Raw genomic sequence first — 26,538 nt, forward strand, 5'->3', positions numbered from 1 at the left:
AACAATTGAAAGGCTTCTCTTTAGTGTGAACCCTCATATGCTCATTAAGATAAACTTTACGGGCAAAACCTTTGTTGCAAATTGAACAATTGAAAGGCTTCTCCTTTGAGTGAACAATCATATGTACACCAAGATCTCTTTTACGGGCAAAATATTTATTGCATATTGAACAATTGAAAGGCTTGTCTTTAGTGTGAACTCTCACATGCTCATTTAAATTATTTTTACGGGCAAAATTTTTGTTGCAAATTGAACAACTAAAAGGCTTCTCTTTTGTGGGAACACTCATAAGTGTATTACGCTCAGCTTCATGGACAAAAGTTTTCTTGGAATCTGAATAATTAAAAAGTATCTGTGGTTCATGGGTTATCAAGTCTCCTTTGTCAGATAAAGTGTTGTTGTAAATGGGGGCTATACATTGCTTTGTCCTGTTATTAGTCTTGAAACCATCAAGGGTTCTTGGTGAAGGTTCAGCCTCAAAATTGTCTTCTCTACTGATACATTCTGTAATTTCTCTTGGCTGCTCTTGTTCTCTTAAGTTTCCTGCAGACACTGGCAAAAGTGGAACTGACCTTGACACATCTTGTATCTGTTCTTCCACATAGTTCTTGATCAGGTAGCTGAAATAAATATGATACAAATGTAGTTTCACTTTCTGAGTAAATAATGAGAATTACTGACATGTGAAAATCATTGAAAAGAAAGGAGAGTGGAATAGACTCTTGATGGGGACGTAATCATGAAAAGTAAATACCTGTATATTATATCTTCAAGAATGAATATTAATATTCTTTTTTGCCATTTAATCAAAAAATATTCACATTTTTGCTGTAATTTTCATTAGGTTGGCCATAAAGGTTTTTGCATATTAATAGTGTGACATTATGTTGTCATTCCCTCTAACATTTACATTCAGTCATTCTTCTTCTTTCTGTTGCAGGGTAAACAAGAGATACTACATCCATATCTACTTGTGACCAGAGATGTCCATTTTAATAAGGACTGCCACTGCACCGTCAAAGCTCAAGGTCAACCTCAGCCTCTGAACTCCATTTAGGCCTCATCCTCACTGAGTGCTCAAGGTCGACCTCTGGTCTTAAATGACCTCACACTCAGAAGTCTCTTGCAGCGTGGGAACAGGTCTAAGGATTGAACATTTACAAGAATAATTCATTCACAGTAGTCTGAATTGGGGGATGCCTCATGTAATTCAGAAAATGATTTAGGTGTTGTACTCGCCTGACATTTTCAGCTACACACAATGTCCACTCCAATAATATTTATTAGCCACAAATATATGTTACTGTTCACCCTTCTCTTACTTTACAATGCTCTAAAGATTGTAATTCCTTGTAAACATGAATGCCATAGAAATTGTAGCGTTTGCGATCTTATATACAAATTTACGGTGTCTATTTACTAAGGTAAAAGAAATTGAAGTAGATTAACCGAAAACATAGAAATGACTAAGCATCGCCAGTTCACACAGCAACAGCACGCATGTTTTGGCTGAGAACTGCCTGGGCTGGTGCTTGTGGGGTGGGGGGATGCTTGATTGTTTGACTCGGATTGCTTCGTGCGTATTACTTCTAAGGATTTTTTCTCATGCTTTGGAGTATGTTCTTGAAGAAAGCTGCATATAAAAGGATTGCGGCATTCGCATATGAGTCAGTCTACAAATGTTAGCGAAGACCTGTCAGTAATCGCAAGTTTCTGTTCAGGCCTTTGCATATTGTCGGGTAATGGTAAAGTTACTTCTCGATATTTCCACGGTGAATTTTATGCTTGTGGCTTCTGATATAAGATGGGCCGCTGGATGAATTTGGAACGAAAAAGTGCAGATTCCAATGATGAGGGTGTGTCAAGTTCGAAGCAATGTGAACCTACCAGTCTTCTTAGAATGTGTCGCAGTTATAGCAAGGAATATCTGTCCATGGGTTTCACGTGTTCAGGCCCAGAAGACAAGCAACTTCCACAGTGTGTGTTGTTATGACGTATTGTCCAATGAAGCCATGAAACCATCTGCAAAGGCATCTTCAAACTAAACACAAAGAACACATCATAAAGAGCATTGACTTTTTTAGAAGTAAGGAGCAGGAGCTTCTCAGAAGCAAGAAAATTGTGAAAAGATATACAAGTGGGTGCAACAACGAGAATGGCGTGAGGGTGTGACGCTCCAGGAGACCTGAGAACTCCAACCAGTATTTTCCTTAACTTAACCAAGAAGGCACCCTGTAGGCTTAAACAATCCACCTGTCATCTCTATGCGACATCCACTACAATTTCCTTTCAAACCTGAGTTCTCACTGTTATCACCTTATTTTCAGGAAGCTCCCCACAGGTCACACTCGCAGCGCCTGAAAGTGCAGGTGGGAGGAAATTTGCCAGGAGGATCAACTACCCCAAAGAACAATTTGAATTATTATGTGACGTCAGAAACCACAATTTGAGTCTCCAAAGTCTTTAATATTTTCCGAGAAATAGACACATCAAACGCTAGTAAGCAACAACTTTAGTCGCGAACACAACACACTCGAAGCATTCTAGCTCTGTAAGGAACATAAAAACATTAGAACAGAATATCTCACCAAATATACATATCATGACTCGTGTATTTTGGGTTGAAATAGACCTTAGATTTCTTTAAACATATTTATTGATATGAAACTTTACATATCCACCACATTGGAATACGCAAGATACCCCACTACTTTGCGAACTAATATTGCAATTTATATGCAACATGAACAGCTGATTCCTTTTACTTCAAGGAAACTGGATCAAAGCTGTGAATGGCTTGACCCACATGGCAACACCGCATCTAGATACCCGAATTGGTCACTATCAATTACAGAACCACAAGTCAAACATTGAAAGATATATTCAACTTTCATTACTCAACTACTTCCGAGTTGTACGATAAATTGCACGTGATTTCTTTTAGTTTTGTTTTTACTGCAATATATACCCATATATGGTCACGTGACCGCAAGAAAATTTAAATTACCATATTTCCTTAACCATTCATGGTTTTCAATGTACTAACAATTGAGTAAGATACTATACAAAGTTCAACTATTTTTTATAGAAATATATAAGATTCTTGCTTCTTTATATATGTGTACTTGAACCAAATAATGAAAGCGTCACCTGTCAATTATTATCCACCATGGGGTTCAACACGAACTTTGTGAATTAATCCTGAGACACACACTTCACACGAATGCATGCATTTACCGACTATGTCAATTTGGTAGATCTACCTATTTTGCGACGACATGAGCTCATGCAGAAATGTTTAGATAACAGCTTACCTTGTGAAGCCGGGAAAAGATGCCAAGCCACAGTCCTTATGCGAACTGTTTGTGTATGATATTTTCATCATTTAACTTACGCATCATCGTTCTCTATTATCTGCAGACATTCATCGTCCATTAGCGGTATGGAAACAATCCTCACTTTTCGTCCCGCAAATGTGTGACCGCCGAAATTCCACGGAAATCCTTTATTTCCTCTCTTCACCACAATGATCTTTTTGTTACCATTTTTTCCAGACAACTCCCGCTTTTTCTTCCTCTACTCCTTCCACCGTCTTTTTGTGTACAACACAATTAACTCGGATAACTTGTCAATTTACATATTTATATAATATCACAATACTTGCAGATGTATGTGTCAAGGATATTTTTGCAATAAATGTTTGAATAAACTTTCTATCTTTATTTATGCGATAGCATGGAGAATATCACGCTGTAAGTTTTATAATTTATCGCCATCACTGCAAATTGTCCTTGCATGCAGCCACCGTCACATCAAAATGTCCTTGTGCATAAGCGACAGAAAACTTTTTTGGCGGTAAATTTTATGACAATGCGATCTTCAACAACAATAGATCAAAATTTGTTACAAAGGTGCTTATATAAGAATGACTGAGTTTAACTTCAATATAACATTCACGTAAAATGTGATTTAAGAATTTTACAATTTATAATAACTTTCAAATGGTGCCATCTAGCGTTATTTTCTAGAATTGACGTGATTATAAGTATACTTTACCGCAGTTACGCTCCATCTATCGTGAATTCTCTGAAATTCATATTGTACAGGTTTATGGATGTGCGTTGGTTATCTAAATGTTCTTAACATTCATTACATTCTTTTAACCTTATGATGCCATATGACAATAACCGTCATAAGGGTGTCATTTGAAATTTTTCACCTGATAGCAAAAACTGGAAAACCTCACACAATTGCTGAAGAACTTGTATTATCAGCTGCATTGATCAGTGCCAAAGATCTCTCTTTGATACCGTTGTCAAATGATACCATTAAGAAGCGAATCGTCAGTTTGTCCGAAAATATTAAGGAGCAGTTATTAGAAGAGTTTGCATGTAAAGATAGAAAAAAGCTAGAAAATGTAACAAAAACTAAAGTATACAAAGAAAATGTCTTTATTAATAATATGACAAATTGTTTATTCATTATTTAACAGTGCTACAATGCTTTGGATCGGACCAACGGAACGCACTTCCAATATTCTCGCAGGCCGCGTAGTGAGGCGGCAACGCTGTGCAAGTCACCTGCAGCCCACTGAGTCTGAGATTGGCTGCATCTCGCCATATGTCATCCGTGCGTTTTCCATATTAGGAGTAGTCGATATTAATTTATATCTGTGGTCATACTTGAGATACACACGATAAACTTCTGGATTTGGATCACGTGTGTCATATGAAGGGCTTTTTACAATTTCATTGAATTTGCAATTATGCATTTCAAGATTGCACGTTTGCCTAAAATTTCAATTTTTTAAGAATCTAGTGAAGATCCTCATTTGACTTTTTCCAAAGAGATGACAAAATAATCCGTCTTTAAGTACAAAAAACCTCAATTTTATATCAATAGTTGATTATGAACTGTATGATGTTAAGTTCCTCGTTCTTGCAAAATGGAAGAAAAAACTACACTTTTTAGTAAATTTTTCATTATAAAAAGAAAATGCAATGAAGAACAATTTTCAGATGACACTTATTAAAAAATAGACAATTGAAGCTTTCCAATGAGGTATATTTGATTATTTTCCACCTACGGAATACAATTTTACAAGTATGTAAACAGAGGGCTCAATATTTTTGTCACTGACAGTAGGTTTAAACATACCTCTGGGATGAAGTTACTTCATATGGTTCCATTCATGTACCATCTGAAGAAATTATATGGGTGGTTGCACACTTTTGAATCACACTGAATTTGTGATCAAGTTTGGATTTGTTTTAGAGTTACTGTGAGTGAATCAGAATGAATGTATTGTTTTATGCATGTTGAAGAATTCTGTAAGTTATAACATGTAATATAGCTATTTCAAAAATTTCCATTCTTGAGAAATCACCATATGATTTCACTGTCTCATGTGAACTGACAGAACCCTAAAAATATGACTTGTTTTCTATTTTGCACTCTATATGTAATACACTGTCTTTTTATAATAAAACACTATGTATGACTGTATTATTTATTTTATTTTGAATACGAGTTCATAAGATTGTTGTTGAAACACAGTTCTTAGTATTAATTACAATGAGAACCCTTTTAAATCCCAACTTTAGAGTTCCACATATTTTTTGCATATTAGGTTTCACATCAAGGAGAAGTGTTTTAATTGTTTAACTTTGAACATAGATTTTACCCATGAAGATAGTACTTGATATGCATATGAGAGATCATAGCAAAAGACAATGCAAATGGAAAAAATGTGACCTGTACACAAGAAGTAAGGACAGCATGATATAAAAATTAAGTGCCTATGCAAATTATCCTAGTGGTGGGGATGTAATGTGGGAATTCTCTAAACTAGGATAAAGCATCACCCCACCTTTCCTCCACTTGATGTACTGCTGGCCCCCCGCCTGAGAAAAATCTTGTGAGTGGCCTTGATTAAGCAAATAACGTCCAATTATAAGCATGCATTGTATATTGGTAAAAGGGAAGTTCTGCATGTGAGGTTTAAATGAATGGAAACTAGTTACAGCCTACTAAATAGTATTCTGGGAGCTCTTTGCAAACATTTATAAGATTATTAAGAAAATAAACCAACTAAGTTCATCTCCTCTCTAAGTTCATCTTAAAGTTTCCCTCATGACTCTAGTCGCAAGTAGTTCTTAGTTGTAGTAAAATTATGAAAATGCAAACTTTTGTTGCGTAGAAGTTAAAGAAATTTAAATTTTTTACTAAACCATTATCTATGCAGATTGTGCTTTTAAATACCTTGCAGCATTATAAATTGCTCAGTACCATGAACATAGGATTACCCATTAATATTATCACATATTAAAATTATATCTTCTTTATTCTAAAGAAGAAATGTGTTCTTTAATAAATTTACAACCATCTATAATAGCATATTTATTCCTTTTAACGATTCCATTTCGTTTGTATAAGATGATGTGGGGATCACCTGTCTCCCAAGGAGAATGGCTGTGATGATTTTTGTAATGGATAAAAGCATGAATAAAGTTAGCCCCAGCTAGCTGTGCTAGCTAGAATTGTGCTGGAGAATGGGCAATTCAAGGAAATATTGTAAACTATACGAAGAAAATTGAGGTTTTTGCTTTTTAAAAATATATTATTTGTATATTCTTTTAAAAGTTCATGTTTTCATTGTCCAAGAAACATTTTATGAAGCTTTTAGGAAATCCTTTCCCTTGTGTATTCTACTAAGTATTGCAGTTCTGAATAGGTTGTGTGTTCGCACAGTACACATTTAAAAAAAATAAAAAATAAATTGGTGCTTCCCAGCAGCAAACTTAGAATTTAAAGAAAACAATCCATTTTTATAAGAATTAAATATCAGTAATGAAAAAGAGCACTTATTTATTGAACTTTCAGACATTTATCTTTTGGAAAGCAACCTTCAGAAATAAACACAGTCTCATGTGTCCCTCGGTCTATTGGAATACACGAGGAATGCTTGCTTATAGATTGAAGGGGCTGTATCATTTGTCACTTCAGTATGAAATTCCCATGTCTCTTGTCGATTCACAGGTGACAAGCAATATGTGTTGCTTGGAAACGAACCCTTAATAATACATGAAACCTTTCTAACTGTATACTGTCTTGCCTCATTTCGTTATTCGTGGGGTGAGTGCATGCAGCTCGACTGAAGAGTCATTTGTAGTTTCGGCGTGAAACATCTGTGTTGCTTGTTGCCCATCTCTTCAGTATGCACGCTCCATTAAGGGAGAATTTAGATTGAAGTGACAAGCGACACAGGCCCCTTCAGTCTATAAGCAGTCTCGAAAAGTCTTGAAAAGTCGAGACCGAAAAAAATTTCCCATCCCAATCCCGACTTCGGTAAATGACTTCCCAACTTATTGGGATCCTGAGTAGTCAGGAAATACCGAATGGTCATTTTAAAAAGTTGTTAATTCTCTACGTTTTCTGCATTGGAAGTGTCTGGAACTTATAGAAAATTGTTTGTTTTTTATTGCAGAAGTGCAAAACCAATCACTTAAGTTGAAGATGAAGCGTAGAATTCTAGATTTTCAGAGCTTCGGGAAATTTGGGAAATTTCCCGACTTTGTCATGAAATGTCGAATTTTTCCCATCCCGAATGTTGGGATTAAATTTCCATCCCGATCCCTTCCCAACCAAAAATTTTTTGTCCCGCACACCCCTAAAGATTAATGTTCACATACCTGTAGGTGTTGATGAATGGTTTGCAAGCAGTAACCATTTACCACTGCAGAAAATCAGCAACAAAGTACTTGTATCCTCTATCGCTATCACAGATCAAATAAAAGGTCTCCTTGTTTTGAAGCTATCAGCTGAGTGGACCTGTATGTTGCCCCCTAGGCAACTTCATGAAGCAGTCTCCATTTCCAGTATGAGGAAGGTTGATATCTGGAAATCTTTGACAAGACAAGAGACCTGGCCCTGGGAAGGATTAAATTTAGTTGGCATCTGTGCTTTCAGTCAGCCTTGAAATTTGGCTTAAGTGATTCCACGAAAATCTTGAAAGGTGCAAAATTTAGCTCTTCTCCTCCGTCACAAGTATTCCAGATAAAAGTACATGTTGAAACGTTACTTCTGCTGAAAAAAGTAACTCTGTTAGAGTTACAGCTACCTGATTTTGAAAGTAACTGTTACTTGTAACTAGTTACTTCTAAACACTGCTAGTAAATTACACATAATTTACGTAAAAAAAACATAATGAGTCAATTACCTTGCCAACCCTACACACAGATAATCACGCTCATGTTTGTCCATGGTACTTTGACTGCTGCAAATACCTTGTATGTTTCAAAAGATGATCCTCACATGCATCACAAATGAAGCAGGTGATTTCAATGATTGGAACAGAATGATGCAACTCCAAACTACACTGCATTTGCTTGTGCGCAACTTGGGCTGAAAATCCCTGTTCATTTTTTATTGGATGGGAGGTGCTAATTTATTAGCCACTTTGCTCACAGGATTTAACACCAATAAACTTTCTTTGGTGGTAAGGGTTACGTAAAAAGTAAAGTTGGCGTAACTCTGGTAAGAGGTGTGCAGTATGGTATTCTTGTGTGACATCCAGCCTGTTCAAATCAGTTCATATGGACTGGAAATTATGTTTGTAGATAAGTGTAACCGAACAAAAACAGCATGCAAAATTACCTTGTAAAATGATGTTTGTACAGTCATGGACACTTCTGGGTTGTAACAAAACTCACAAAATACCATGAATCTCATGAAAATACACACACTGATAGTAACAACAAGAAACACACCTCGCCACAAAAGGTCCAGGCTCAAGTTCTGGCTTTTTTGGAAGGTGTTTATTTTTGTACATCTAATTAATCATCTTAATCTAAACCACATTCCTCATATTTGCCGCAATTAACCTGAGGAGAAACCAAAGTGACTCAAAAATCATAAATACAGAAAATGCAACACACACTTGCCTATGTATGTTATGTACGCTCTGATGGTTCTTCTTCATACTCTTATCTCAATTCATACGGCTCCACTGCTCTGCAGTAACAGATGAACACCATGCATATTCCAACAAACAAAATCTATTTTCCTGCACTGTTGACATTTTGTAACAGCACTGCACTTGTGCTGCCACCTTGTGTGTGTCACATCCAAACTTGGTGAGTTTGGTGCAATACTTTGAAAAACCTGTAAAATTTTCACTTCAAATTTTCTTTCTCTTCAAATACATTTTTCTACAAATTTACTTCCACCGTTCACATTACTTCAATTAAGAAAATGAATAGTCTAGTGCATTCATTTTTCCCACAGCCATTTAATTTGACTTGAAAAGTAAGAAATTTCTTGAATGCAGTGATCCGGTTGCTAGTAGATGTTTTTTTTTTTTTTTTAAATTTAACTTCAGGTGTACTGACATGTTTGATCGCCTACAAAGCTGGAGTTTAACATAAAGGTGTGTGCCCGTTTATTTGAATTCAAGTGCAGTACCCTTTTATCCCTTAAACTCCTGATGTGACATGTGTGTCAAATTTTGGTCAGGCCGCAAACTCTGACATGTGACACATGGAGCATTTTACACTTTCGGAGCATACTGTAATGTTCAGAAATACAATATTTTGAGTGCTACATAAGTCTTCAGGGGGAAATTGCATTTCCCACAGAAAACAAGCATGGCTTTTACATTAGAAAATATTTCTTTCTACAAAAGTATCAGCAGCAAGTGCAAAATTATTGGCACAAGAATGGAACAAATACATCAGGCAATATGCAGGTATCATTTTGAAGACTCGCTTCCTGCCATTGTCCATGTGAAAACCTGACAAATTTCAAATTTTGTATAAAAAATGTGTATTTACTCTCATCATGTTCTTCTTGGTAAATGATTTTTTTTTTTTTTTTAGCCTAGTCTGCACTGAAGAAAATGTGGTATAATTTGGCTCTAGCATTCATACAGTGCATTTGAAAAGTCCCCGCACTCATACTTTAATTATATTTAGAGCAGTGCCGCTGTTACAGTCCTCGGTGTGAGAAGTACAATCACAGTTTGTCAACAATGCCTTTTAAGCACACAACCCACTGAGATGCGGAGAAACATGGAGTAATGTGGCAACAGGACTTCTGTTGTCTGCTTCTACTGAAATCAAATGTTGTAATGCCCACTACAGGGAAACGTGGTGAACCGAAGCACGAAATTTCCATCACAGAAGTCTGCAGGTTATGTTAAAGGTTATACCGCCCATTGAGATGTGGGAAATGTTCAGTTGCTTTCTGATTCTGCATCTATCTCCGTTTCAATGGGCGTTAAGCTTTACGCGCACACAGTGAATAACATGTTGAAAGCATATTTTGAGAACGTCATATGAAAGATGTGTGGAGACATGGAGAAGTCTAATTCCAGATGATCCAGCACCACGTAAAACTGCAATGGATGATTGTTTCAAATTTAATTTCAATATTCTTTTCGTGTATTTCATCCACGGAAAGTGGTTTGCCATCTTGTCAGTGTGTTACTGACCTCAGAGACTGAGGTATTACTCACATTTAGTCTACAAATTGTTATTTTGTATGTATTCATTAAGTTGACAAGTTCAATGAACTATATGCAAAAAATTCTCAAACTTTGAAGGCAGAGACTTTTTGAACACTCCGTAGTTTGACACATACAATTTTATTAAAGAACCTTGCAGAATTTTACATTTCCCACAGAAATGAAGCATCGCTTTTGTTACGTACCCAATACGACCAAGTAATGTAAATAGTTTGCCAAAGAGGAATAGAGATGGCAGCACCAGGCATGCAAGATTAAGAATTAGCATAATGTATGTGAATAACTTTATAAATAAGAACAAAGCAAATTGGAAAGATGAAAAACAATAGAATCTATTATAAGAAGACAAAGAATAAATATAAAATAAATAAATTAATGTATATACTTGATAAATCAAACTAGTGATCATATGTAAATTGATCAGAAAACTAAAGAAGTCAAAGCACAGCTAGAAATTTGTGTCCTTGGACAGATATTGCATCTGTCTGATTGATTTACCATTCCCATAGCGGAAATTTTGTTTACATCAGTGGCAGCACGTTCCAACCGTAGCACCTACTTGGATGCATGTGTCAGTCGTTTGGCACCAAGTATACACTCTGTTGTACCCAGTTAGTGTTGCCGCGTTCCAATCGCAGCCGCAAGGGAGGATATTAGTATAATTCCCAAAGCTTAAGGGAAAAAGCTGGAGAAAGGATAAAGGAATTCATTACATCATCAAAAACATAAATAAATGGAAATCCAGAGGGAAGTTCACAAAGAAGACAAGAAGGAAGTCCAGATCCAGAAGATCCATTAAGAAGGAAGTCTAGATCCAGAACATCCATTAAGAAGGAAGTCCAGATCCAGAACGTCCATTAAGAAGGAAGTCCAGATCCAGACTGTCCATTGAGAAGGAAGTCCAGATCCAGATCGTACCTTACGAAGGAAGTTCAGAGAGAAGGATATACAAATCAACAAAAGAAATAACAAAAAGCATATTGAAATGAAAATTGACTGTAAATAAGAATTATAGAAGAATGTAACTTATCATGTAAATATTCTGATCCCATGTATCCTGTGTTTAAATAATATATTCGTTTAAACAAGTCCATTGGAAGGCATCCTGTCTGGTTTCGTTTTCTACAAAGAACCCTACCCTGATGATATGCTAGCTGAGGTTTAAAATTGAGCTTTATGTACCTTTGCACAAATGGAGGTAGCACTTTTACACTAGAATACTGCTAGCGTATGTATCATTATTTTTTTAGAGTGGGCTGGGACTGTAAAAGTCTGTTTCACATAACTACTTTCTAGGTAGGGGCAAAATAAATTATAAAATATTTTGCAATCAGCGCTATAAATCTTCCATTTAAAAGCTATCCAAAGACAAAAATGGTAATCAGAGATCATTTTAAGGGGTGTTTGCATTTAACACTTTTTTTTCTTTTTTCTCTAAGAGTTCTTCACTGCTTTCAACCGAAACTCAAAATTTCAAGATGGGATGTAGCCCCCATCAACTCCCTGCCCCCAACCTCCCGTACGCCACTGCTTGAAATAACAAAGCACAACTGATCCTTCACAATGACTGCTTGACAATGAACTGCGCAAAAAAAAATTGTGTCAAAATCTGTAAAGTTATTCGGAATCTTTCTTCTTATACTGAGAAGACAACACTTGCCGTGCTGTGGATCTGGGTAGCACGCTAGAAGACAAGTTTTCTCAAGCTGATTGGCTGAGACCCTAATTCCCCCACACGAACAGAGGTGCTTTCAGATGCACCGCGAGGTGGCGAAAACGTACTATGAAGCCAATAGCCCAGTATTCATTGTAGCTTGTCAGCGTGCGGAAAAAACCTAGCACGCTGCAAATTGTTGAGCTTTTTAATGTGAAAAGTTTCATTTCACTTCAATGTTTTACTTAACTTCTTAAATCTATGAAATTTGTCCCTTTTACTTTTCATTTTAGCAAATCGAGTGATGTGCTACAGCTTGGTAGTACGTATTAAGTAGCCACCACTGCAGACAAGACATGATCCTCTGTTTGCGGTAGTGATATGAGTACTGATGATTGATTGCTTGATGACTTGCCACCCACTACCCCAGATAACCCTGCACTGCAGCCACACTTGGAAATCCTATTCCCTCTTTTCAATCTACACACATCAAACAAGAGACAAAAAAAACATAAGAAACCTCAAATGTCAGACTGTAAATGAACATGACAGTAATAATTTAGGTCAGCTTTTATACATCAACTTAGGAACGGTAGGCTGACATTACGGTGTAAAAATCTTACAAAATGTTGTCTTCCTGGTTTATGATGAAAGGATAATATCCAAAACTTCTCAGTAATGCTGGCTGAGCCTGGAGTGGAAGAATTTGAACAAGAAACACTGTGAAAGAGCGAGAAGGTATTGAGATTTGATGGAAAATTCCTGAACAATCAAAAAGAATATCAACCGGGGATAATTGTGAAAGGTATTTTCACAACTCACATATTATTTTTCTAATGATATCAAACAGTGCTCATTACTTTAAGGAAGGTACACATTTCATGTGATAATTATTGCCAAAATTCTATGATAATTATAATTAGTCTTCCTTCTAGAGAATTTGAAAAAAAAACAAGATAAAACAATCAGAACCATTACCCCTGCATGATCTTGTATGAAATAGCCCACTAACACTGTAGCATTGATGACAATATTCAATAAATTAATTGCATTGCAACTCGTAAGTAATAAGGTCCAATTTTGAACTTTAGTACTGCCATGTTCACTTTCAATCCTTGTACTAAAATTTCCTTCACCTACCTTTCTGCAGGATCTGTCCCTTGGCTTTCCACCTCTTCGGTGATCACTACATTATTCTTCTTGTCTTCATCATCACCTAATACTAATGCATCATTGTCACTATCGTCAGCTGGCACTTTCTCCACAAATTGTTCACAATCATACGGATAAAATCCTTCACTTCCAGAAACATTTTGTCCACTAGGATCTTCCTCACTTGTGCCTTCAAAATGCATCAAATCCTCATCATTCTCACTTTCAACTTTATCAACTAAAGCGCTTTCAACTTTACCAACTAAAGTTTTGCTGTCAACAGAGATGTCAACATCAGGAGGCTCCTTGATTGATTCGGTTTCAGTCTTAACACACGACTCATCTGGAAGCCATACATTCTCCAGAGATAATTGTTCACAAACTAATGCATCCGTACTTTCCACTTCGGATTTTATTGTCCCTTCTGGAGGAGGGAAGCCCATATCAGATACTGGAGCAGGTACTGTTTCTTCACTACCACAAGATGACGATGCAGAATGCTTCTGAAATACAATCATAAGGTACATAAATTTTATGATATTGCCTTTGCATATATAAAACAACCCTTCCCTCTTAATACATATATCACTATCCTAATTGTGCAGCTTAGAAGCAAGGCTGCTTCAGTGTTCCCAGTCACCCCTCAACATTGAATGAAGATAACCACACAACATAAGATTGCATCTGCACTGTTTATTTGTTAGCATTTACTTGGTATGAAGGCTTTCAATAAGTATCATGACTCCTCAGTAGAGTTGGAAGTGGTCGAAAAAAAAACAGCTTTCTTGCAAAAAAAAACAGTTATTTTCTGCTGCTTTTTTGGTTGGGCTTTTTTCACAAAAGTGTCTCAAATCAATTAAAATACAGGAGTGGGCAGCATCTTTCCTGTTCCATGGTTTCGTTTATATCCCTACTGTAAAATAGACACTCCTGTCTAAATATAAAATACAATTTACAATATGAAATTCATAGCTAGACATAAACAATGCTTTTAGATGAGCTGGCTTTTTTTGAATGGGCCGTTCTTTCAGTGTTATCTTCATATTTCGGAAGCCTTATTAGATATATCTATGTAGAATAAACATATTCAAGTAACTACAGTAGTTTTGTATGGGTTTTTAAAAGAACCTAATAATATATGATTTTCAATGTTTGAATTTCTTATACGAACATGCACATCAAGCAAAAAAGAAAATAATGATCTACCTTTTGAAAATCTAGTATCAAATCTCTTCACATTAAATTTTGTGTTCAGTAAAATATATATTTGTATTCTGGCTTTCCAGTACGTCATGTATAATTTGGTTAAATGGCCTCTAAACCTGGTCATAGAGTGATTTATTTTGGCTGCTAGGTGCAGCAATTCTTAACCTTTGTGAGACCACAACCCAGTAAATTTATTTCTTACAAGCCAATGCCCTGATCCCAACTATTTCACTCATATATACGTTTCTGATCTTTAAACTTTATATGGAAATTAATAATAATATATGAGTATGGCATAATAATAGTTCAATTATGTATAGACTTGGTGTCAAGTAAAATTAGATACAAAAATTGTCGTCAAACCCTGACTGCAACAGACCTTTTGCACCATGGCGGTTGAAAAACACTGGCACTAAAACTGAAGTATTGAAGCCAGTGGTGAAGCGTGACATTTTTACGTAGTCATCACAAGACTTGCCAAATGACAGGGTAAATCTTTCAACCGTGGAGAAGGGGTGGGGATTCCTACATTGATAATGATGATAACAGTGTTTGTACAGACGTGTGAAGTAGAGATGGCCAAATCCATTTTTTCTACGGAGTATATGATCGTAAAATAAGAAAGACAAAACATTCTTAATAAATTCTACCCGATAAAATGGAAAAATTGTTAAACCTCTCTCTCCGAAATTCAGATTGCCTCCAAAATCTGGGAAGTACAATTTCCGAATCTAGATTTTTACATTTTCCGATATCCTGATATTTTATGCCATTCCTAGTGTGAATGTGAGATATGTTAGGAAAAAGGTTATGTCTGAGTAACTATGTCTGTCACCTCGAAAACAAAAATCTTGATCAGTCATGTCATTTGTAAGCATAGTAAACACAAAACAACAGGAAGTACTTCGTGTTTTGTAAAGCAAGAACATTTATCTCTAAAATCGATATTTGAACCACAGGATCCAAAAAAAGGAGGAGAAATACTATGAAGGAAATACAATGGATCCAGAACTGCTTTCTTAATTTAAGTTCTTTCTAGCACTAATCGTGGGAAAATTTATGCTTTTGCTTACTTATATTCTTTTTCTAAGCATCATTACTTTCATGTATTCTATGCAAGTTGAAATGCGATGCTCTTCAATATGTGTTTTTCTCTTAAAAACAAGAGTGTTTCATGCTTTATACGAGTAGTGCTGGACATTCTGAGAAGTTTCATCTTGATGATGTCTCAGAAACTCTGCCATGTTTGTAAACAAAAGGGCTGAAAAAAAAAAGGTCTCTTATCCCCAAACCTTCAAGAGTGGGGGGCAAGTGGTCGAAAGACCTTGGATTCGCAGACCTGCTGCGATGACCTGGGCTGCCTGACACCATTGCACTCAACAGGAAACATAACTGGCCGGTTGGACACAGGGGGTAGAAATGGGCTCTCCTTTCGATGCGCTAAACTTAACGAATCTCTGACGTATTTCTAGCTGTTTTATGATGTCGCTTGACTAATTTTGCTCAAATATGCAAATATTCTGACTTATTTTTCACTTCTTCATTAAAATATTTAAAAAGTAATATTTTTATTATTTTGCTTTGTCATCGCCACATCTCCCGATGATTGGACGCCTCGCCTATGATAGAAGCAAATCTGGACTAGACCTACAGTTTGAAATGAAGCACACTGCCTCCACTGAGGATTGAACCTCAGATCTCTTCTGATTACAAGGCAACAGCACTACTTTATTCCACTCCAAAGGGTCATTCATTATTATATGAGGAACCTTCTATAAAAAAAGCCTGCTTTTTCCATAAAGAGTACTTCCAATTTATTGTCTGTGATTTACAGGCTAAATGAAATCTTAATCTCTGATGAAGCAGCTAACAATCTTGTCAAGTATAAAGAACATTTAGACTGAAGGAACACATGACAGGGGAGGGGGGGTGTCACATTGAAGTGACAAGTGACATGGACCCCTTCAGTCTGTAGGCAAGCATCCACCAAGAATGCACAAAGACTGAGGCTACATGATGCGTGCCAATGAAGGAACTTTCAGACTGAAGTCACAGATGACAAGCAACGCAGTCTCCTTCAGTATAAAGCAAAACGTTCACCGTGCATGAAAGAACAACAGACCGAAGCGGCATGATGCACGTCATTGAGAAAACAGTGTAGTCCGGACAACATGCAAGTGACATGTCTAGCTCGTTGTCACGTTTCGGTTCAAAAGGTTAATGGATTACTGAGGGTCTGCTTCCACGTGACACATGTCACTTGTTACTTCGGTTTGAAAGTTCTCTGAGAAAACGGTACAGGCCAAGTGACAAGCGACACTTGCAGCTTATATTGCTTCGGTTCAAAATGTTGCAATTACTTCTAATGGTTGGTTTCCAAGAGACACGTGTCGCTTCCATCTCAAATCTCTGCTAAACAGGATATCCACAAATTCACATAATACATATACTTCTGCATATGTGTTGTGAACAGTAAACATTTTTAATTGTCCCGAAACATCGAATATTATGATATTAACATTTGTTCCATATATTATGACTAGAGCCCGGAACTTCAGGCATTTATTTTCATTAAAATAGGCAGGCAAAAAGGCATTTATAATGTGGTAAATAGGCACTAAAAATGAAAAAAAGGCAAAATAAACCGAAAAAAGGCACATTTAGAAGTCACTTACTTTTATCTATAATTTCTTGCAAAATGTTAAAATCTAAATTGGGAAGAGCATTTCAATTTTCTCCATCTTGATTGCACATAACTACAAGGTGCTTTTTAAGTTCTCAACATTCATTGATAGTCGTCTGTCAGAGAGAATGTTTTCCATAAGAGAAAATGATCTTTCTACTTCGACAGAAGTTACTGGAGCATACATATAACAAGCAAATGGAGCTGGACTCATTTTGGTAACAGCATTTTCACCTTTTAGAATATCACAAATTGTTTTCAATTGTTTCAAGTCTTCATTTGCACTCACTACCCGTTAGCACTTTTCCGCAACAGCTCACCCCTTTTCTCCTGGCACTTCCATCATCTGCTGCATAGATTCCTTGAAGATTTTCATGGATGCTATAATTGTAATTGTCTCTGGCAATGCACCATAATGTGCAAAAGTAAACTTGAATAGCACAGGAGTTTTTTCACTTCACGAATTGAAGCCGCTTCATTTTCTGGAAGAGCATCGATCACCTCACTGATTTTTTGAAGGTTGTTAGCATAATATATAGCTACTGATATCCAGGTTCCCTATCTCGTCAAGACTGGTTGTTGAGGTAAACTAAGCTCAATCGCAACTTCCTGAAATTTTCGGGTTCGAGAGGGAGATTTCAGAAATATTTTCTTTGTGTTCGAAATCAACCTGTCCACTTCAGCAGTCAATCATACACAAGAAATGTTAACTGAATGGCAATATCCTGACTCAGCATGAAATACTTTTTTGTCACACTTTTCTCCTTCAGCAATGTTGAAAGATGCGTGAGTTCAATATTACTTAAATAAGGCGAAAATTATTCACATAATAAACGGAAGAAAAATAAATGACAACAACGTTTTTTGGGAGAAAAATAATTTATATACACATTTTTTTTTAAAAAAAAATGTCAAATTTCATTGAAAAAGGCAAAAAAAGGCATTACAATTAAAAATAGGCAGTGGGGTCCCAAATAGGCAAACTGAAAAGGCTTCCAAAACATTCGAAACAACATAAGAAACATATATCCAGAAAAATTTTATCAATATATGCAGAAGATAAAAAGAGGCATCTTGCCAAACTTCCGGGCTCTAATTATGACATCAACATTTAAATTCAGACACAAACATGTAAAAGCTTGTTTTAAGTCCATTACACGGTCAGATGTGCTCATCAGGACTACATGTTTACAGGGTGGCTACAAACAAGCAGAAATTAAATTCCCAGACTTTTCCAGGTTTTCCAGGACAAAATTTACATTTCTCCCTGACAATTACAAACTAAACTAAATCGATGTTTTTGCAAAATGGAAATAATAAACTCATACAGATCCAGGTATGGTTTTGTTAAGTACCAATATTATCTTCTATGAAATTGACTTAATTTGTCTATTCTCTATGATTTAAATTCAAACTGAAAAATAGTGAATTTGGAAAATTATTGCAATTCACAAGCTAGGGAAGGATTATGGAATTTTGTCATACGCAGTAAGTTTAAAATAAAATACTTGATTATTTTTAAAGTTACTACTAAATAAGATAAGAGTGATTGATTAAGAAATACAATTTGTAATTTATCAGTTTCCATATATATTCTCGGTATTATATGTTGATATTTCCACTGAGGTTTGGAACCCTCTGCTTGCAAGAACCATGAGTGCGGACTCATTTTTCAATGCATAAAGCTACTTCTCTCTTCTCTGTAAAGCAAACAACTTAACTCTTGCATATAAGTGAAACAACTGAATCGAACAAAATAAAGTGTCATATTTCCTTACATTATCAATGGGATTTCTGCTTCAGTACAGTATATCCAAGTGAAGTACTGTGAAACTGACAACATGCAGTTATACCATTAATGCTGGCGAAAAGGTATGTAGGAATTAGAAATTTAACGCAAGTAATTTATAGAATTGCATTGTATAGGTACTTGATTTAGCTAACCACACATTAAAACAGGAACACTCTAATAATAAAAGCTTCTGAAAGTTCATATACGAGGGGTATCCTGAAAAAAGCTCCAATGGTGCCTATACGCAGCACTAGTGGTCGGAGAGCGACACACCACATGCAGGCAGGAAGAAGTGGCATGTAACTGTAATCTGGTACAGTTGCAATGCAGCCGTTTTAGGACTGTTCTAGGTTAAAGATTGCAGCTCTCATACAGTGTCCCACCGACTGCAATGTAGCCTACATTGCACGCTCAGAATTTGGCACAGAGTCACCAGCAATCGTGTGAGGTGTGCAGACCGGATGTCGTGAGTGATAATATGGTCAGACGATGGTGCAGACAATTCACGGAAGGCCAATCGAATGTGCACAACCCCATACAGCTGAGTACACACGGGCTCTTTGCATCTCTTCAGGTGAGAGATTTTGGACCACTTCCTGTACAGCCCTGGCCTTGAATGTACCGACTTTCATCTTATTGTTTAACTGAAGAGGTTTCTGGCAGGGCAAGGATTTGACAGCTACACTGTGGTAGAGATAGTTCCAGTCTTTGCCGTCAGACACATATGCCATGGGTATACAAAATTTAGTGCCACGCTACGACGAATGCTAGAACAACGGTGGTGAATATGCCAAAAATTAGGATAGGACTCACTGTTACTAATGCAATAAATTACAACTGATATTCTTGTTTTATTTATGACTAATCGGTAGGGACATTGATATTTTTTCTTTTTAAATTGGTGTATTTTTTTTATTTTACACTATACGGTGTTATTTTCCCCAAAATTCACATTTTCATTTTAGCACATTTTCTGGCAAATATCTGAAATTATACCTTCACGGTGTATTTAAACTACTGTTTCAAATTGTAAGTCACATGGCTTACGCCTCTCCGTGAGAGTTTAATATCTTGAAAGTTTTTGGGAAAGTTATTTTCCATACCCCCTTTTTAATTTTAAGGTAAGGATTTTAGATAATGGAATTTTCCCCGTATATACGTAAGGGTGCATAATGACCATAACTGGCGATGCACCCAAAAAAATAAAAATCAATCAATCTCACGTGACAGATACCCGTATATTATGGCACCAAAAATTGGCATTATCTTTTTTTGACTTGTTAGTGTTAAGGTTCCCAAAATTCGTATTTTTATTTTAGAACATTTATCTGCCAAATATATATGTGCTTTTAAACTATTATTTTAAATTGTAGGTCACATGGGCTACGTACTTTCGTGACAGTTTGATATGTTGGAACAGATTTTTGAGGAAGTAAAAGTAAAATGCTCCCCTGCACTTTTCCATGGCGGTGTACAGGGGTGTGGAGTTAGGGCCCCTCACTTTCTTGATCACGGCTGAAGGTGGAGGTGATGTGATCAGCACCACACTCCTGGCTACCTTTTTCCCTCAAAGTTTACCTCAAGATAGCAGCTTCATATGATGCTGGGTGGGTGCCGGAGCATTTTGAATAGGTGGAAAACATCGCGGTTCTCTCCTGCAGGGGATCAACCGGGGGTCTCTCGCACAGTAGGTCAGATGCCCTACCGAATGAGCTCCATTATTACTCGCTGGACAAATGCCGATGGTGCGCACTTAGCTTGGTAATTCAAAACAGATCTCGTGCGACAAATACAAAGATGTGGCTCCCGTGTGACGGTAGATACGCACTCGATCTCCTGTTAGAACCCTGCCACTTTGCTCTGTGATGCAAATAGTTTTGATAAAAGTTGAAAAAATCATGCGAAATACATGATTTAATGTAGCTGTCGGAATTATTCCATGTACGTATAACTCTATAATTTAATCTTGAGTAAAATGTTGGAAAACTTGCATGTTCTATGTACACAAACATGGCCTAGAGAAGACAAGTAGATGGAAAGTGAAAATTTGGCAGGGCTGGCAGAGAAAAGTCAATTCTTGAAGAAAGTGATTTTTTTTTATGATTGAACAATTCGAGTAAATACGAGTATGATATTAAAATATTTACGTATTTATTATTAGTATTTTACTTCATAATATTGGACATTAACCTTACTCAGTGAGAGATTAGTGACCATCTCTTACGAGTTTAAAGAGACAGGACAGAGAGTGGCGTTAATTTCATTGCAATACTAGTGTTGCAGTAAATTTGAGGTTGGGGGCATGCACTTGCCAATTTTTATAACGTTCATCAATGCAGATTTATGTTTCACTTTTTCGTGATAGTATTCAATATATGTATATCCCATTTGGTTGGATTCTTCTTGATATCTAAGAATAAGTGAGCCAAAAGAATAATAAAATTCCAGCAGCATGTTTGCAGTCTAAAGCTCTTCTTGTTTATGCAAGCGATTTTTGTTGGATGTTGCAGTCCATGCAATTTCTGTCGCATGTTGTAGTGAGATACTCTGTCGGGTGGCGATATTCGACAAAAATCGTATGTATCAATGAAACCTATTTGTTTCCATGTTCCTTCAGTTTGCCCAACAAAATGCCTTACTACAACGTCCGAAAACTATCGGACGGCCCCACCTGCTCGTATCCCCTCCATCTGTTGACAAGTCGTCCCCTTACTACTCCCATACGGACAAGAAAAAATGATAATTCAATGCATTTTCCACGTAATATTTAGAGGCTTAACCTTTAATCCCCCGATGATACCATATGGTATCATCAGAGTAAGGTCGTACTGGCCCGATGATACCATAAGGTATCATGGTGCTGATTACGAAATGAATGTGCTTTTTGGACCTTCATACTCTTATGTTTGGGTGGAAACTCTGACACAGGTCTGGAACAAGCCTGGGAAATTCATATTGATGACCAACCTCCCCCCTCTCCGCAACATATCCATGCCACATTTCCAAACAGAGTTTCACATTTTGGCTCATTATTCAACTTGTATGGCACCCAGGAATATGAAACATGTTTCAATCTTTTTGGAAACGTCCATTCTTTGAAGAGAATACTAAGGTTTGCACCCTCTTCCCAAAATAGTGGGAGAAAAGGGGGCAAATTCCAGATTTTTTTTTTTTAAATTCGGTGGTCGCGCCCCCAAACCCTCCTTCCTCAGTTCGGCATTCTGAATTGTACACGGTTGCATGCTATGATGTTTTAGCTGAAAAACAAAACTTATTCCAAGTAGATTGCTCCCATAGTGCCAGAGTTATAAAAATTTTCCTCCAAAAATGCAAATTACATATTTTTCATTAAAAAAAAATCACATTTTGGCTTATTATTCAACTTGTATGGCAGCCAAGAACATGAAACATGTTTCATTCTCTTGAGAAATGTCCATTCTTTGAAAAGAATACTAAAGTTCTCGCCTTCTCCCCAAAATAGCGGGAGAAGAGGGAGCAAACTCCAGATTTTTATGTTTTTTCCATTGAAATTCGGGAGACGTTGTCCCCACCACAAGTCCCCCTTCTTCAGTTCGATGTTCTGAATTGTACACGGTTGCATGCGCTGATGTTCTAGCTGCAAAACAAAAGTTATCCGAAGTAGATTGCTCCCATAGTGCCAGAGTTATAACAATTTTCCTCCAAAGAGTTTTCGAATTTAAATTTCCTGCCGAGAACCCCGGGTGAGAGAAATTTCTCTCTCTCTCCTCCTGCCATCACTGGTTTCTGGCGCCGTGGTTGTGTTGTGCATAAAAGGGGCCTAAAAGTTGAGGCCGATACTTACGAACGAGATTTCCTGTTCCCGTGCAGAGTTTCATAACGATATCTTTCATGAAGAAAAAAAAAAGGGCAAATTTCCCTGACTTTTTTTGACACCTCAAATTCCCTGACTTTTCCCGGTTTTCCAGGTCTGTCGCCACCCTGTGTTTAGTTTTAACCCTAGCTTACCCGTGCCATATGAGAAACTTACATACCGGGGGGCAGCTCACAAGCCCATACTTTTTTTATCACTAAAATTCAAGAAAACATTTTATTATTGAATCACTGCTTCCTTTGCTGATTATGTGCAGTTATTTATTAATTATAATAATTACAAACATTACTATCATTAATTAAAAATAATAACCAGCTATTGCATAAGTCTCTCACTAAAACTCAAAAAATTCATCTTTTTTTATTAATGCTTTTTAGTTTGTAAAATTGTGGTTGCTTATTAAATATAATAATCACAGTAATTACCATCATTACTAACCAATTGTACACTGTCACTGGCATGAGTGTCTCCTGATATGCGCATCAAGTGCATTTTGTCTCCTAATTACATTACGTTTGTTTTTGTGAACAAAAGTAATAAATAAATATTGGGAACATCCTAGGAAACAATGTAATTTATTTCAAACAGTTGAAAAATCTAAAAAATAGAGGTGGTGGGCCTGCAAACTCCCCCCCCCCCTCCTATCGGTAAGCTATGATTAAAATTGTATCTGAACAGTTATGCAATATGTGTCCTCTGGGATTGATCAATATCTGTCTCTTGGCTGCTACATCATCATCATATAAATTTCTTTTACCTGGTTGTAAAATATGTCACTACAAACCTGTAAAATCAAGTGAAATAGGTTAGCTGTAAATGGTAAAAAGCCAAAAAAGCCACAATTTCAGTTTTTTTCCCCAAAAAATGCAGCTTTTTATCGGGAAAAAAAGTCCACTCAAAAAAGTTAGCTTTTTGCAACTCTACCCCTCAGTAATATTTTTTCTACTTCAGATGCCAAAATGAACACACACACTGATGTAGAAGTTGATATATTGTCTGTTACAGTACTCTGTGAAAGTATGCTCTATAGCAATTATGGGACTTAGTTAGAAGGCTGCATGGGTTGTTTTTACAGAAATTATAGTTGATTCCCAGTGCGAGTGATCTCAGGTGGGAATTTTCAGGCAACATCCCAGCTCCAGGGTTCACACAATCTAATCTAAGGGGTTCTGGTGAGGCTGGGGGAGGGGGGAGGCACTGGCTAGAGCCTCTTGCTGATGACATCACCTTGACTATGGCTGCATCTGAATCGGCAGCAGATGTTGCCTTGAGCAGCATTCCAGCCTTGAAATCCGCCTACCGATGTTGTCTGAATTGGCAGCATAGGTGGAGTTGGAGGGGAGAGGTGGAAGGTTTGACAGGTGCACGCTTCAACTCACTGTGGCCCTGCACCTGGCAGCCATAATGCCATTCCACTTTGCAGAGGCAATGTTTACAGAATAGATGATGTACAACTCAGTGCTACTTCGATATTTTTTCGAAAACACTGTATGTAGAAAAATATTAAATGAAGAAATCACATGCCACATTTTTAATATGAGTAGCAAATAGGTGGAAATCGTTGTGATTTTGTTTCACGTCTGCCTTCTGCATCTGTAGTGCGTGCCTGCACCCCAAAGCATGGTGGGTAACATTAGAGCTGATACCTGGCAGGAAAAGTGGCAACCGTACTGCAAGGGGACATGTAGATTTGGACGACTTCGACAGCACACGAAAGCAATGGGACGGAGCACTTGCCAATTTGGACATGGCCTATGACAGACTGAAATACCTGGGACCTACCTCTGCAACTTTAATATGCATTCATGGCACAGTGCAGGACACAAGGAATAGCTTTACTTTTTAATGTAACAAAAAAAAAAAGAGAGCACTTTAAAAAAGTGATTAACAAAATGACCCCCCATTTGCCATTGGTAGTAATTTATGAATCATGGAATCAGATAATGACTTCTTCCTGCCTTGACATGTCAAATTTCCTCAGATTGACATTTAGTGGCAGCACTATACTGACTGTAGCCTTATTGTGCACTATTAAACAATGTTCGCATGAAAAGCACTAATTCTGTTCATCAAAATTCAAATTGTATGTGGAAGAAATGCTTGTCACAGAGGACTTGTAGTGATGAAGCACTTCCATATCCAACAGTGGTTCGCGATACTAATTTGCCACAACTGTGGAAGTTTAGACAAGCACCCAGCAACATTTAGGTGGTGCATCTCATTGCCTACAACTACAAGGTCATTTTCCTTTGTCACTGTTAACAGTGGATATTGCAGTAACTTACTGGATATTGATTGATTTATTGAATTGCTTTATTTTACTTTGCTTTTTGTGCCAATTTTTGCTAATTTGCAAAGATGAGGATGAGTGATGATATGATGAATGTTCACTCACAAACATCCATGCCCAGAACAGGATTCGAACCTGGGGCCCCTGGCGAACTTTCTGGATATGTCCAGTGATGTCAGAAATTACAAAAACTTCTAGGTAGGCATGTGATTGTGCTGCACCGTAGCCCAAAGAGCCATGGTACAAATTTAGTGGGCCTACTGCTTCGGAAGTGCTAGAAAATCCACTACAGTGACGTCAATGACACAGTGCACATCATAGACTGGTACTTCAGTGATATATAGAAAAATTAGGGATGAGTTGATATGAAATTTACCGAAACTGATCCCATATAAAATTTTAAATGATCCTTGAAGAATCTAAATGGTTCATTCATCTCCTTAATAAGTGTGTTACCACATGACTGCAATGCAAAAGAAGCTGCATATTTAGAGATTTACTTTCAACAAAAGTAGGGCATGGAGATTATATGTTTATATCCCATAAAAATTATAAGAAAATGGCAGAATATTGCAACATATTATTAGAAATTTATAGATACATTGGATGCGGTAATTTTATCAATAAACCGACATGTCTGTATCAGCTGATACAAACAGTGTACCGATTAATCTGTCCCACCCCTGGAGAAAAATGATTCTGCTGGCAGCATGAGATTATTGCCAGAACTTTTGGCAATATATGCCACATTTAGCTAAAGACTATGCAGTAATTTCATCCCCCACAATAATATAAGTAGTCAGTTACGAGCATGTAATCATTAATTTTTAAAATGATCCTCACATATTTCACAACAGGCAACTTTCTCTGGAACTGTGCAGAGATCCCAATAAAAGCAGCTAGTCGAAATTACATTTACAGATTTAAAGATATCCATTTAATACTTGATTGATTCATTTGATTTATTTTACTTCACTTTTCTGCCACTTTTGGCTAATTGCGAAGATGGGAATGAGTGATGATATTATGACATTGATGCCTATGCCTAAGCCAGGATTCAAACCCGGGGCCCCTGGCATCGTAGTACGATGTGCTAACTACTCAGCCACAGAGGCCAGCTATTCATATAACAGATGTATCAATAGGATAAGAAACAGCATGTGCTGGTACACACACTAATTGGTTAATTACGTCTTTGGTTCATTGTGCCTGTGCTGTATCTGAACTTTTCATGGTGCTCTTTGTCAGAAAATGCATAACAGTTATTGTATTTACAGTGTAACTTAGAATAAATATTCCTCGGGGGACAGGAGTACTGGACTTAAAAGATGTAAAAATAATAAAAATAAGAACTTGAAATTAGGGTTCTACTGTATGCTATCTGAT

General features: G+C 36.9%; 1 protein-coding gene across 1 annotated transcript in view; it reads right to left on the reverse strand.

The window, feature by feature from the left end:
* Positions 1–26,538, reverse strand: part of LOC145999132 (uncharacterized) — a 66,916-nt gene that overhangs the window by 29,060 nt on the left and 11,318 nt on the right. The window contains exon 3 of the mRNA XM_083136066.1: positions 13,317–13,831. Coding sequence (XP_082992192.1) covers positions 13,317–13,831 — 515 coding nt within the window. The remainder of the gene's footprint in view (positions 1–13,316; positions 13,832–26,538) is intronic.

Source organism: Lepisma saccharinum, chromosome 15, assembly GCF_977018435.1.
Source record: "Lepisma saccharinum chromosome 15, izLepSacc3.1, whole genome shotgun sequence".
Taxonomy (NCBI): Eukaryota; Metazoa; Arthropoda; class Insecta; order Zygentoma; family Lepismatidae; genus Lepisma; species Lepisma saccharinum.